Genomic DNA, 15389 nt, shown 5'->3' on the forward strand with positions numbered 1-15389 from the left:
GGAGTTATGTGACTGAGGGGCAGTGTAGGGGATAATGGTGCTACGGTTGGCACTTATTTGTTCACTTTATCTTAAACCCTTACCGGGTCCATTAGCCGGCCCAGCCAGAGCATTTCAGCCTGCTCTATTCCTGATGCGCTGCTCTGATCTCAAACTCGGTTTTCTGGGGAAGTTGAAGGAGTGCCAGCTAGGCTAAGGATCGAAGCGTTTGGGACCTGGAAGGACCTCACCAAACTAAAAGCCCTGATTCTTACAGAGGAGGAAACTGAGGCTCAGGGTGGTTAAATGGCTTATCCAAATACAGCACACACCGCTCCTCAGTGCCAAGTTAGTGCCAGAACTCGGCCCCCTGCCTGTTGTTCGAGCTCCTTCCACATACCATGCTGCTCCTCCCAGTCATGGAGGCCCGGGTCCCCTGTGATGTAAAAGAGCCCCAGTTCCTGTTGCCTTTGTGGTGCTTTTCCCTTTGCTTTGAGTGCCTGCCTCTTCTCTGGGGATGTCTGTGGACTGCTCATAGGATAGTTTTTTAATCCCCCTAAGTCTTACCACTGGGACCTGCTTAACTGTATTATCTCTCAACTCCATAAGCAAGAGCTATGGGAAGAGAACTAATTCTGGTGTTAGACTCTGCCAAATATGAACAAGAAAACACGTTTTCCAAAAGAGCAGAAACAGTTCAGTATTGTGAAATCCACTAAAAATTGCTTTGGTTGTCAAGGTTTTTAATCTTTTGTTGTTTTGAATGGGGTGTGGTTTTTTTTTTTTTGCATTTTTATATTTTATAATAATATGTATAGTCATTTTCTTCTTTTGAACATTTATCATCTCCCCAACTTTTTTGAAAGCTCCCTAAGTCAGGGAGCCAGCCCTTTCTGAACTGTTTACCAACCTATTTTTTCACTTTTAGCATGGTGCCCGGATGAAGTAGGCATTTGAATGGATGATTTAATAATTTTGTGAGTGGAAAAGCAGATACTGTTTTTGATGCTGACAGTTCATTGTTGGAATATAATTTCAACAAATCTGAAGTGTATAGTTCCATGAATTTTGACCAATGTGTACCGTCGAGTAACCATCACTCAGATCAAGATAAGGAACATTCCCATCACACCAGAAAGTTCCCGTCCGCCCCTTCTTAGTCATGACCGACAAGGTCATGGAGACATTCCCCTTTGCTTTCTTCTGGATTCTTAATAATTGTTGCTTTCATACTCGGTCTATGATCCATCTCAAACTAACTTTTATGTATGGGGGCATCAGAGTTCCTCTTGCTGTTCTTTCACATCTATTCTTGCCTCTCTTGATTAAGTCAGGTACTCAAGACCTGTTTTATTTATAATAAGAGATTTGTCTTTCAGAAACAGATTTATGTATCTCCTTTTTTTTTTATAATTGAACTAGTGTGGCTGGTGGTATCTTAGAAACACAGCAAAGGGCTAATTCTCTGCAGTGGTTGGACAGCTTGAGCAGTATGTACAGGACCTGGCACTGCCCCAGAGTCAGGCCTGGGTTCAAATCCAGGGCCACGATTTATTAACTGTGGTTAGACAAGTTCGCCTTAAAACTCACATGCACAAAATACAGACCCGACCTAGGAGGGTTATCTTTGATGATTAAATGAAATAATGTCGTAATAGTCATCACAGTATAAACATCACCATCAGTGATGACTGCCAGCTTTAAATGTGTGTGGGAGGGTGTCAAAAAGAAAAATAAACCTCCTAGAGACATATGGTGAAAAAGTTCCCTGAACTTGGATGGGGGTCCCTTTTTGAAAGCTTTCTCCCTCCAGCCACCACCCACACATGTACACATACTTTCCTCAAAGGGAGGGCCCTTGCCTCCTTCCTCTGCTTAGTTCTGAGGCTGCTGGAGGCAGTTCAGCTGCTGCCAGCTCTCCCAGCAGCTGCGGCTTCCTATCCCCAGAACTAATCAACCTGGCCGCACACTGTTTGCTTCTGTCTTTGCCTGCAGGTTCAAAGTGCAGCTCTTTGTGCTGTGTCTGCAGTAGACTTCACACCTGGGCATCACTTACGGGGTGGGGGTTGGGGTTTAAAACCCAAGCACTAGATCTACAAGGTAGCCATCCTTCGATTCCAAAGAGAGAGCCTGCTGCTCTGCTTGCCTGTTAGAAACAGGCATCCTCCTTATCTAAAAATAGCAAAAGTGGGAGAGCAAGGAAGAGCCGTAGCCATGCTTACGGCTGAAATGGAGAAAAGATGGAAAGAAAGCAGCACATCCCTTTGAAAGCCTCCTGTCTGGCAGGGTAGGTTAGGAAGGTAGGTGGTAAAGCAGTCTGGAGGCTGTGACCACGGTTAAGGGCTTCCCACGTCCCTGGGCCCACACTGGGAGTTCTCGCACACATGTGTATATGCTCAGCCAAGGAGCTCGGTGTGAAGAAGATGTTCATCCTGGCAAGTGCAGGAGACTTGCTACACGCCGACACTATCCCGGTTGCAAATAGGAACCCCAGTGCCAGGGGTTCAGAACTCTGCACTCCAGAGGGGCCGTCACCCTGCAAGCCACTCCGGCCCAAGGTGACCTTTTCCGTGCAGGGCATGTGGTGTCGGCCTGACCGTCACAGCAGAAGTGCTTGAGTCCTGCTGGAATTGGCCTGCCCATATGCAGAGTGGGTCTCTAGGACTGAACAACTATTTGCAGCCTTTAAGTGAGACTAGGCTGTACTTGTGAGTTTTCTCTGCAAATAGAGCTTTCCTGTCCACATTTGTTATCAGCTAATGTTCCAGTAGCTAAACTTAGACTAGCAGAAAGAGAATTCTTTCCAAAGTGTTAGGATAAATCTGTCTATGCAAGCAGACCTCCTCAAACACCCCCTTCCTGCACCCCCAGGAAATAGGCAGGCTCAGAGGTGGAAGTCACAGTGATACTCCAGAGCGTTTATACAGAAGAGCATTACCCTCCGTCGACCTTTCTTTTACTTGCATGGTCCGACTTGGTCTTCCTGATGGCCCTGGGAGCTGGGCTGGACTGAGTCAGCCATTCTCACTTACAGAGGAGGGACCAGGAGCTTGGTGCCATGACTTGCGCAGTGCTGTAACAATCGGAGAAGCGAGGCTTATATCCAGGCCTCCATCCTTAGTCTGGTTGCTTGCCAAGCCTTTCCCCCATGGCAGTCAGCCCATTTCTAAAAAGGAAAAAACCTCCTAACATGAAGCAACCTAAAACATGGTATGAATTTAAACAAAAGTTTAAAAAAAACCAAAAAACCAGAGTGACTCCATTTAATCTTAATGTTGGGAACATTTGCCTTTGCATGGCCCAGCAATCATGATTTCGAATCCAGAGTGGGAAATGTAACCCTTGTACATTTGTTGTAGTGTAACAGGGTTACATTTCATTGTTGGCCAGGCATTAACAATATTTACATAGTCATTATAATATAAACTCTGTGTTGATTTTCTAATAATTTTAAGTGTATCCAGTACAAAATGAGAGGAAAACAGGGACAAAGATTAAATAATATAGGAAATTAAAGATACATGGTGTGTGGTTGATGAAACTGTTTAAAGGTTATTAAGTGTATGATTTACAGTTACAAAATAAAATAAAAATAGAAAATGTTGGGAGGAAGTGCAGAGTAAGGAAAGGTAAATGTCTTTTATATTGAATCAATAGATGCTGCCTTAGGTCAAGAACATCTTTTATTCCCTGATTCATCAAAAGATATGAAGGGAACCACCAGAAAAGCTAAAAAGAGAAATGCTAAAAGGAGCTGCCCTTGGGAAGATGATTGGAGTGCGAATGGGAGCAGGAGGTTGTTTATTTCATCTTAAGTCATCTGTATCGTGTGACATATTACTTTGACCAAAACAAAAAAAGAATTAAGGCAGTGAGAGGATGACTTTTAAAAGACAAAACTGTATATTGTACCAAATGTTCTCTAAGCAAATGCACCCGTGAGAATTAGCTGTAAAACCCTCATTAGGTCTGCAAACAGAAATCAGAGTGTTCCAGGCTATAAAATTTATCGATGACTGTTTTCAGCAATACAGCCAGGTTAATGCTGTCCAATGAAGCCAAACTAATGTTGCTGGTAACCAAAAGGAGCGTTTTTGTAAGTGACAGAGAGGCCTGCATAGCATCAGAGAACCGTTAACATCGGAACCCAGAGGGAGGTAGGAGGACATGAAATTTCCCTCCTTGTACTCCTCTTACCTGTGACAAGTTTGTGACGTGTGCAGAGACCAGAGCACAGAGCAGCTGCCGAATATTGGCAGCTCCTGTGCTTTTACAAGAGAAGAACAGAACTGGATAGATTAGCAGTTTCCTGAGTGCCTTGTTGCAAATTAGGCACAGTTAGCCCTCAGACAGTCTGAACTGAGGAAATTGTGGCAAAACTTGATGGTGCAGAACCCAGGCAGCCAGCCAGATTCTTTAAACCCATGCACGTAAAACTGCTTCTAGAAATGGATCTTCCCAAGCTGCGGGGCTGAGAAATGGCTGAGTTTTGAAGGCATTCCTCCCAAGAGAGATGCTCTCACTTACAAGTGACCCCTAAAACTGAATCTGGAAAACTCTCAGGCAGAGAAATTAGAAATTGATTCCAAATAAGCTTGTGCCCAGTTAGAATCAAGAGTGCAGTTAGAAAACAGGGCAATAGCGAGAATATTCCCCAATGTTAGAACTGGAAATGAACATGAAATTGATCAGTGACATAAGCATTTAAGTGAAAATCTTTTTTAGAACATATCTTACCTTTACTACTTGGGGCAAGTTCAAGAAAGGTAGAATTTGCTGTAGGCTATGGATGCATTTACTTAGGTTGGATGGTTTATTCTTTCATTATCTCTCTACTCTTTTAATAATTACACTTCATTAATTTTTTTAAAGTAGCAATGGACATACACCTTTAAGTATGTAGTATAAAGGTTCTTAAAGCCCAGACAATACTTTATGTCCTTATGTGAAGCATTTTCGGATATAACCTCTTTGCTAAAAATAACATAAGAGAATGTTAAAATGAAATATTTTTACTGTCATTTTCAGCAGAGACCCAAAACAAAAGCAAGGTATGAGACTTCAGGACTCACAACCATTAGCTGACCACTCACTTTCAGTTTTTAAAAGAGGTTAGAGAAGCCAAAAGGAATTGGAAGTTCCAGTGTGATCTTTAGACAGAGCTGTCAGGGAGCACGGGTGCCTGTCCCAACCCAGGGAAGGGGCTTCGCTGGGATGCTTCAGAGAGCTTGATAGTGCCCCATGGAGTGTAGGGGACATATATGTGTCCCCTAGTGTCTGACTCATACCCCAGACTCCAAAAACTCCAATGGCAGAGCAAGAAGAGTTTGCTGCTTGGAAATGATCTACACCACTGACTCACTTCTCTCTCTCTCCTGTGCTTTATTTTTCTCCTTAGCACTTTTGACCAACATAATATATATTTTAAATGTTCTCATGGTCTGTCTTCCTCAGTGCTCTGTTAAGTTCCATGAGGCAAAGATTTTTGCTTATTTTAGTCTCTGCTACATCCTTGCACCTGGAATGCAATGTGTAAAATGAGTGTGTTGTGCATGTGTTAACACTAACCACTCCAACAACCCTGCATGTTCCGTATTATTCTCGATTCACATCTTGGGAAACTGGACTTCAGAGGGGTTAAGAAACTCATCCCGCATCACACACAGCTAAGAGGAAGAGCCAGAATTCAGGGCCAAATCATGATTCCAAAGTTCATGCTCTGCCTTAATGCTTTATCAGCTCAGGTATCTGTTTCCCTAAAATGTATTCTCATCTTTTCTTGGGCAGTAGATAGTAGCTAATCCAAGATTTTTAGGGACGTAAAATGCCAGTTCTGTACCCTGACCTCACTCAGGACATACTGAATAATGATAACAAATATGAAAAAAGATGAACTGGTTATATAGCTTTTGCTCAGTGCCAAGATGTATTAAATGTCAGATTATTCTGAGTGCACTAAATGGGACTTTACTATGTAAATACCTGATTATTTTATATAGGGCTATATATTTAGATGTCACTTTAAGCATTAAAACATTAGAAGTGTAGGGAGGGAGGATGTAGATCAAGTGGTAGAGTGCATGTCTAGAATGCACAAGGTCCTAGGTTCAATCCCCAGTATCTCCTCTAAAAATAAATAAATGAACCTAATTAATCCCCCCACCCCCCCAAAAAAAACATTGGAAGTTTAAATAGCTTTATTGTTCTTGACAAATACTAGATACTATTTCTACTATGTTGCTTTTTCAATTGTGATAAAATACACATAATATAAAATTTACCATCTTAACCATTTTTAGTACAGTTCAATAGTGCCAGGTACATTCACATTGTCATGCAGCCAATCTCCAGAACCTTTTCACCTTGCAAAACTGAAACTTTGTCCATTTAATTCCCCATTCCCCCTCCCCTCAGCCCCTGGCAACCAGCCTTCTACTTTCTTATCCCTATGAATTTGACTACTTACATGAGGGAGTGGAATTACACAGTATTTGTCTTTTTATGACTGGCTTATTTCACTTACCACAATGTCCTCCAGGTTCATCCATGTGGTAGCATGTGTCCGAACTTGCTTCCTTTTTAAAGCTGAATAATATTGCATTGTGTGTATATATCACATTCTGTTTATCCGTTCTTCCATCGATGGACGTGTTGGTTGCTTCCACCTATTGGCTACTGTGAATAATGCTGCTATGACCATGTATATTCATTTTAAGCCTGCCACAGCGAAGTACCACAGATTAAGTGTCTTAAACAACAGAAATTTATTTTCTCACAGTTCTGGAGGCTAGAAGTCTGAGATCATGGGGTCACCAGGGTTGATTTTCTCAGAGGCCTCCCTCCCTGGCTTGTAGATAGCAGTCTTCTCCCTCTGTCTTCACAGGGTCTTCTCTCTGTGCATGTCTGGGTCCTAATCTCCTCCTCTTCTAATAAGGACATCTGTCATATTGGATTAGAGCCACCCCCGTGATCTCACTTAACCTTAATTACCTCTTTAGAGACCCTATCTCCAAATATAGACACATTCTAAAGCAGTGGGGATTAGAAACTTCAAGATACTAATGGCAGGTTGGGGGAGGTACACAGTTCAGCCCATAACATTGAGTGAACAAAGTATCTGAAACTCTTTTTGCTGTTCTTTGGGTTATACACCCAGAAATGATACTGCTGGTTCCTATGGTAATTCTATTTTAACTTTTTGAGAAAGCAAAGTATGTTACTTTGTAAAGCATATTTTGCCTACTTACTTTTCCTCAAACCTTCCTGGCCATCATTACTCTTTTCAAATGAAAGATCTCCAGAGCTCACATCAAGCACCAAATGCTACAATTTGTTTTTGCTGGTTTATATGATTTTTCAAGCTCTAGGCACCTTGGCCTCAGCTCCCTCAATTTCTGCAGTAGCAAATGTCTAAAATTTCAGCAGAGATGACCATAGAGAAGGTGTTTAATTGGAAAACGAAGTTCAGATCCTAACTCTATTCAACCGCAGTGTGACCTTAGGCAAGTTACTGTGCCTCCCTGGACCTCATCAGTGTTTCCTCATCAGCAAAGGAGAGATGCTGGGCTGACAAGGACACAGAGGGGCCAGGCAGAGGTGATGCACGTGGATAGAACAGGCCAGGTGTGACACAGAAGAGAGTGGTGCGGACCCTGGGGAACCGGAGAGGACAGGCCGCAAACTCATCTCTACTTGGACGTGTGGGCTCAGAGTTGCTAGCTCTTCTCATTTCTCTTAAGAAGCAGTGGGAAAACTGGGGTTTTGTGGGAATTTCCTCTTTCTTAATTTAGCAATCATTCAAACAAACAGTCTCCTTGGGCCCAAAACACACTTCTCCCAGCCAGGCTGGGTCTGTGGGCCAGCAGTTTGCATTTTCTAGGCCAGACATCCTCCGGGATGAAGGTCCCCTTACCTGTGTGCTATGCTGCACCAGCGCTGGCCCTGTGACACTGCAGATGGTCCCCAGGCTTCCCCGGGCCTGCACTCATAGTCTCTGCAGTTCAGGCCTTGAAATCACAGAGTCCAACCTTCCCATGTCAGGTCAACTAGAATTTTTTTCTCTATTAGGAAAAAGAACTTTTTTTTGAAAGACTGGCAAATCAATCAGGGGTGTATTCAGGACAGGTCATTCTAAAGTTTATGTGACCTAAAATATCTATTCCATCAAATTTCTGATATTTCTTATACTATATACTGAAAGATCATGTTTGGAATCATGACCTTTACATGCTTCATGAAACTTTTTTTTAACTTTATTAAGATGAAGATACATTTCACATACTATAAAATCCACCCATTTAAAGTATACAGTTTTGTAGGTTTAATATATTCACACGGCTGTGTAACTATTACCAGAATCTAAATTTAGAATATTTTTCAGTACCTTAAAAGGAAACCCCACACTCAGTAGTAGTCACTCCCGATTGCTGCCTGACCCCCGCCCTTGACAGCCACTAACCTGCTTTCTGTCTCCTAGATTTGCCCATTCTGTACCTTTCATGTAAATGAAACCATACAGTATGTGGTCCTTTATGACTTCTTTCACATGTTTTCAAGGTTCACTCATGTTTTTGCATATGTCAGTACTTTATTATTTTTTATTGATAGATAATATTCCATTGTATGAGTTATTTATCCATTCACCAGTTAGTGGGCTTTTGCGTTATTTCCACTTGTTGGCTATTATGAATAATGCTACTGTGAACATTCATGTTGGTTATATGTGGGGATATGTTTTCATTTTCCTTGAATATATGCCAGGGAGTGGAATTGCTGGGTCATATAGTTTTGAAGATCCACCAAACTCTTTTCCAAGGTAGCTGCACCATTCTACATGCTCTTCAACAATGTAGGAGGGCTCCACTTTCTCCACATCCTCCCCATCATTTGTTTTCCTCTTTTTTATTATAGCCATCCTACTGGGTGGGAAGTGGTATGTCATGGTGGTTTTGATTTGCATAACTAATGATGTTGAGCATCTTTTCATGTGCTTATTGGTCATTTATATTTCTTCTTTGGAGAATGACTATTCATATCCTTTGCCCATTTTTAATTGTGTTATTTATCGTTGTACCATAAAGAGTTCTTAATATAATCTGGATACAGGTTGCTATGAGCTTCATTTTTGGCCCCCAAATTTAAGGATGCTCAGAATATTCTGCTTACTAAGATAGGAAATTATTCTAATACATGTGAGAAATAGTGTAAGTAACAAAAGGGTTTTTTTAACTGATTTTATCAAATTTGACCATATGGTACTGAGGAAATCCAGTATTTCCTTTTTCATGTAATCATATTGTATTTTAGCTAAAAGAATTGATAAGTGTACTTGTTAAAACCCTAAATAATACTCTAATTTTTTTTCTATTTTAATTTGGTCTTAAGCATGCCAGTGGCTTAATCATAGTTTCTAAAAATAAAATATAAATATTAGACTGCAAGATACTTGCAAAATGGATTACTCCTAGGGAGGTGAACTTTGGCTTACAAAAGGACAGAAGAAAGAGGATTACTTTTTGCTGTATTTTATAACTACATGTGGTACCTTTAAAAAAGAAAAAGCACTTCTAGAATATGCTTGGTTATACTCATAATTTAGGGTGGAAATAACTTAAAATTATAACAGAAAACTCACACAAGAAGAGGAAAACTTAGATTTGAACCTCATCAAATAAATTATACATTTACAAAATAACCCAGAAGCCATTAGAGATTTTTTAATGATATAAAATGTGAACCAAAAAAAAAAAAAAAAGGAATAAAAGACAAAAATCATGACACATGTACATATTTTCTGACCACATTGTTTCTTGCTTTGATGTTTAAGTAGATAAAGAATTCCTCTTTCTCATAAGGCTTAACCAGGTAGGACTCTTCTCTACCCACAGTAGTGAGTGACATCTTAGCAGTTAAAAGGCAAAAGCCAGTTAAAGCCCATCACTGCATCCTTGCTCTTGATCCAGAAAATAAGCTGAGCAGTGTTCACTACCACACAGTGCCTCTCTGAACAGCATCCCTTGAAGCCTGTTGGTTTATTTAATCCAAGAGATCTGTGAAGGTTTCAGTATAAAGTCGACAGCTCGATGGAAAGAGGCCACTCACCCTGCTCTTTAAAATCAGTCAGAATAGACTCTGTTTCCCATACTGTATATAACCCATCTTGGGTTTTTGAAAAGCAAGAGGATTTTTTTTCCTATGTCCAGAATTTAAGAGAAAATACACAAGCCAAAGTGAAGTGCTTTAATTCCTGAATTTGCATTCTCAAATGTTACCAAATGGAAGACCTATGGGAGTTCCCTGCCTTGCCTTTCCTCTCTTACTACCAGTCTGTATTCTTACCATTTCTTCATTATATGTGTGAATGAAAAATATTGCCAGCCATGTCAGTAAGCAAAGGATGCTGTGGCCATCAAGTCATCAGCCACTACCACCACTCTCAACAGTGAGCAAAGGGATGCAGACAAGCAGGTGGCTGGGCCTCTGCTGCCACCTCCAGGGGTGCACCCTGAGGGAACTCGGGATATAAAAGAACAGGATACTGGCCCCAGACAGCTAGATACATATCAAAGGAAGGCTTTCAGTGAGCCCAGACCTTTACACCTTCCAGTACACAGAAAAGCACTAAATTCCTTAACTTGAGATATCTGGTTTTCTTTAACAGTAACCTTTTGATGTTCTGACTACCTGCTCTTTGTTGCAAAACTCATATATCCTGGCTTCTCCCTCGCCTGGGAGGAACAGTCTTTTAGAGCAATCTGAGAGGCTGCCTTCTGGGTTCGAGTCCTTAGGAAGTCACCGATAAAACACAACTCTCAACTTTTAGGTTGTGCATTTTATTTCAGTCAACAAATGTTATATAAATGAACCTCATTTATTAAGATCCACACAGTTCTTTTGACAAATTTTTTAATATTGAAAAGCTCAGGATTTCTAACTATTTCATATATCTTCAATTAATAGGTAAATATTACAGAAATAGAACTATGTGTAGCTCCCAGACTAGCGGAGGACAGAGGAGTATAATGTCATCAGTAGTCACCTGTCCAGCTGGAAAGCTCAGACAAGAAGCTCAGAGGATGGCTTTAGACGGGGAGTTTTCAGTGGGCTGAGCTCAGCCCCAAGCGTTATCGGGCCCTATAACAGGGAGGTGAGCAAGGAGGCCAGGCTTCTGGACCCCCGCTCTCAGACCTACTGCCGAGGGAAGGCCACAGCCTACTGCCAGGTTTGTCCCACGTGGCTGACAGCCAGCCCCATAGCCCACCTCCTTAGCATCACACTTTACTGCAGAACCATCACCCAGAAAATGTCCACAGGTTAAAAACGTAACTAACTTTTATTTCAGTGGGGAAGATTGTACATTCCTGAGCCCCTAAATGAATCCCCAATTTAAATATCAAAATGGATCAATTGCTTCAAAGTTAACCCTGGTTATCATATCATGACAAAACAAGGTGGTTTCCCTTCCCAGCGGACTCTCCAGTACCACTGTCTACCTGCATCCCTTTAGCTTTTGTTGCTGTCCTCACAAAGCACATAATACAGTGCTCTGTATTTATGTAAATCATTGTTACTCCCAGTGTCGGCCTTGGACCAGGAGCAAGAGCATCACCTGGGAGCTTGTTAGGAGTGCAGATTGATGGGCTCCATGTCAGACCCACTGAATCAAACTCTGGGGGTGGGGCCCAGGAAACTGGGCTTTTACCAGTCCCCCAGGGAACGCTGATGTACATTTAAGTTTGAGAATCATGATGTAATTGAACCTTCCATGCCAAAAAGAAAAAAATAATAAGAGAAAGAAATTTATCAATGCTAATGATTTCTGTAAACTAGCAAATCATGTATACTATGAGAGAAGGACTTAAGCAGCAAAAACCAACTATTCAGAGTCAAAAATGACCAGAGAGAGGGTTTCTGGATTCAGAGCAATCCACTCACAAGGCGTGGGACCCCGCCTCCACCCCAGATCACCTCTCAGAAATGCAAAGAAGTGTCTCCTGCACTGAAGTAGACAGAGAAAAAGGCACTACCAGTAAAGCCAAATTCATTAAACTCAAGTGAGCATATCTCTAGGGGTGACCATATTTCCTTCAAATGCCCCAAATTTGTTTTCTTCCCCTAAAAGCTTTCCCACCTCAGCCTCCTTCGCCACAAGTTTGGAAGTGTCCTTGGGCTTTGTTCTGAAGGCCCCACGCTCATCATTCTTCTTTATCTTTCCAGTAAAGGGTTACCTTCCAGTTCAACCTTTACCTTGGAAGAGGGGACCATCTACCTGACTTCTGAACCAAACGCTCTGGAAATTGAGGAGGATAACGCCTCCGTGCTTGATGTCTACTTAGTAAGTAACTTCTGGTTTCTTCCCCTTCCCCTCCTGGTTCACAAATGGACCCCAGCCATGGCTCATAGAAGAACAAGTTCTGTAAGATCAGGCATGCTTGGGTTTTCAAAGAAACAACGGCACTGTGTCACTTGTACAAATGATGTGTCTTTTCACAAGCCATGCTGTCCCTCAGTTCCTGTAGAACAGCACACAGAAGAACATCTAAGGTAAGATCCTAAATCGCTGTGTGTAATGAGAACAAGTGTCCTCTGGTCAAAGCCAAATGGGGTGTCTTGGTGTCATTCTCCACAAGGTAATGTCTTCTTTGTTCATCTGCATCCACGTGTGTGGGCGTCATCTCTGCTCTGGGCTTACTCCCTTAATAAATTGGTCGCCTAAGAGGCACAGAACAGGGTTATAGGAAAAACCTGAATTCAGTGCCAGGTAATCTTGGCTCACTCCCTCCCTCCCTCAGTTGTCACCAACCAGCAGTGTGATCTGGGCAGAAACTTCTCGTTACCGAATTAAGTCGTAAGGACGCTGCTCGGGTCCTGGCCTGGCCGAGGCTCTCTGCCTTAGTGGGGAAAGATTCTTTTTCCGTTCGGGTTCGAGTAGCAAATAACGGAACTGAAGCTGAGATTGATGCAGTGCGAGCTTTATTTACTGGCCACAGATGGCTCAGCTGAACTAAGTTCACAGATCAACTTCTCACCCACGTGGGGAGAGGGATTTGACTCTAAAGAGTGAAGACAAGGCAGGGAGGAGGGAGGCTGATGATGGGACGCATGTGCGTTTGCCTGCCGTGTGGGAGGGGGCAGGGCTCTTCGCCGTAGGAATGTCATTTAGGTCACTCGTAGTCGTAAAATTTCCAGTCGTCAGTCATTGGTATCACTTAATTTGCTCATGTAGTACAGTGTGTGATGAGGCTCAGGGGCTGTTGGAGGGCAGATTTGTCACCATTTTGGTCCTAGCTGGTCCCATCTGGTTTTTTGTTTTCGTTTGTCTCTGTAACTTGCTTTCTTATCTCTGGACCCTGTGACTTAAAGATTTATGTTAAAGGCTGCTAAAGATGGGGGTTGGCACAGCTCTGGCAACACTGAGTATGTGTCCTTACTGCCAAAGGAGGTGTTGGAAAAACACCTGCCCTTGCGCCCTCACAAGGCTGCTTGGAGGATCATGAGTGGTCACAAGGAGGAACACCCTTTAGTGCCGGTCAAGTTGTCTATAGAGGCTTAACTAGATTGTTGGATGAGGCCTAGAAAGATACCCTGATGGTCTAGATTGCAAAAGGAGACTGAGTATTTTCCCTGTGAAGTACATCTCACACTCATTCTCCACACCTTTGTACATCTGCACAAAGTCTCGTGAAACAAGGCAAGTGTTGATCCAGAATTTTTTACTCTCCATCACTCTCGGTGTGCAAGCTCAACTTGGGGCATCAACACCACTTGCTGTGTGTCTACAGCAGCACATCTCCATGTCCCTACTTTATGCTTCCCCCTACTCCCCAGCATCGCACTATATTTCCTCAAGTGTACTCTGCAGTACTTCAGTCACCCATAATGTTACTCCTCAACCCAAAGCCTTCCCATGTCTTCCCACCTCTCCCAGAACAAAGTCCAAACTCCTTAAGGCCCTATGCCTCTCTGACCTCCTCCCTTACTGTTTCCTCCTTGCACATGGTATTCCAGCCACACTGGCCTCTTTGGCATTCCTCCTCCAAACCAAGCACATTTCTCCCCCAGGACCTTTGCATTTATTGTTTCCATCTGGACACACTTTCTCAGCTGTCCCATGCATGCTTCTTCACTTCCTTCAGGTCTCAGCCCAAACACCTTCTCAGATAAGCTTCCTTTGATTCCCTATATAAAATAGCAGCTTCCTCCCCACCAACCATTGTGAAAGGTTGGTTTTGTTTTGTTTTACAACCTGAATATCCTGGTTGTAACACATTTCCCCCCCCCCCCCCACTGTCTTCACTTAAAAAAAAAAAAAGTAAGTTACAGTATATTGCAAAATCCTTGAAGAGTTTTTGCTCCTCTCTACAACCAAGACAATAGAGAATTATATAGGAAAAAACGTACAGTATTAGTCCCATTGTCAGCTTGGTTTCATCCAGAAGTAGAAATCAGGAAAGCTGAAATAAAAGACCAGTGACCAAGTGAAATCTCATCTTCATAAGCTGAGGGTTCATGCTGCTTGTGTGTATCTTTACAACAAGCAGATGTGCACCGGCTGGGGGCCTGTGATACTCCTGAGTGGAATGTAAAATCACAAGGTAGTTACAATGACATTGCTGGCCCCGGTTCCTTACCTTGTTATCCCTTATTCCTTTGGCAGAAGTTATCTTATTAGTCATTTTGATCCTCCTTGGCTCTCAGTTTTCTCTCTAAGAATATTGCTATTTATTTGGTTTTATTACTGTATAACTTCGGGTTTTTTGTGTCTTAATATTAAACATTAAAAAGCATAGCTTTTCAGAAAAGGATAGTGCTTGCCTCAGAAGCCATAGGGAAAAGCCACAGTACTCACTGTTGGTTGTACTGAGAACACTTGAGGATCGGTTCCAAATAAAGGAATCACGGGAGTTTGGCACTGACAGAGCAGTGGTAGTTAGTTGGCCGGTGTGGTCAGCTTGACACCAGTCTTCCTAGCACAGCATTTGTTGTGATTCAGATACACTGGAGAACAGGAAAGGAGAGGGAGGGCAGGCTGTGGAGGGGTAACAAGACAGTAGAAGTTTTTCTCACCAAGCTTAGAGAAAAACCAATCTTAGCCTCATCTTTATAGTTGATAATATTAAGCTGTGAAACATTTTGGAGCATTTTTTATATGCCTGGCACTGTCCTAAATACTTTATGTATATACATTTTTAATTCTTATTTTGTATTGAAATGTGGTCAATTTACAGTGTTAGTTTCAAGTGTACAGCAGATCGATTCAGTTATACACATTCATATCTTTGTATGTATTAATTTCATCTTTACAACAACCCTATGAGGCAGATGTGGTTATTAGCTCCATTTTACAGATAAGGAAGTCAAGGCACACGGAGATTATGCTATTTGCTCCAAATTTTGCAGCCAGTAATCAA

The 15389-nt window shown here is 42.1% G+C and overlaps 1 protein-coding gene and 1 long non-coding RNA gene across 9 annotated transcripts in view; one reads left to right on the forward strand and one right to left on the reverse strand.

The window, feature by feature from the left end:
* PIP5K1B (phosphatidylinositol-4-phosphate 5-kinase type 1 beta) overlaps positions 1–15389 on the forward strand; it is a 363978-nt gene that overhangs the window by 332253 nt on the left and 16336 nt on the right. For all 5 annotated transcript variants that reach the window (XM_074361670.1, XM_045504993.2, XM_010967909.3 and 2 more), the window contains one exon: positions 12196–12313. In XM_074361670.1, the coding sequence (XP_074217771.1) occupies positions 12196–12313 (118 nt within the window). The remainder of the gene's footprint in view (positions 1–12195; positions 12314–15389) is intronic.
* The window catches only part of LOC123612121 (uncharacterized), a 133113-nt gene continuing 130658 nt past the window's right edge, over positions 12935–15389 (reverse strand). For 3 of the 4 annotated variants that reach the window (XR_012506370.1, XR_006719290.2, XR_012506369.1), the window contains one exon: positions 12935–15007. This is a non-coding gene — a long non-coding RNA (uncharacterized LOC123612121). The remainder of the gene's footprint in view (positions 15008–15389) is intronic. The other variant, XR_006719291.2, reaches the window with a different exon arrangement.

The sequence above is a fragment of the Camelus bactrianus genome, chromosome 4 (assembly GCF_048773025.1).
Source record: "Camelus bactrianus isolate YW-2024 breed Bactrian camel chromosome 4, ASM4877302v1, whole genome shotgun sequence".
NCBI lineage: Eukaryota > Metazoa > Chordata > Mammalia > Artiodactyla > Camelidae > Camelus > Camelus bactrianus.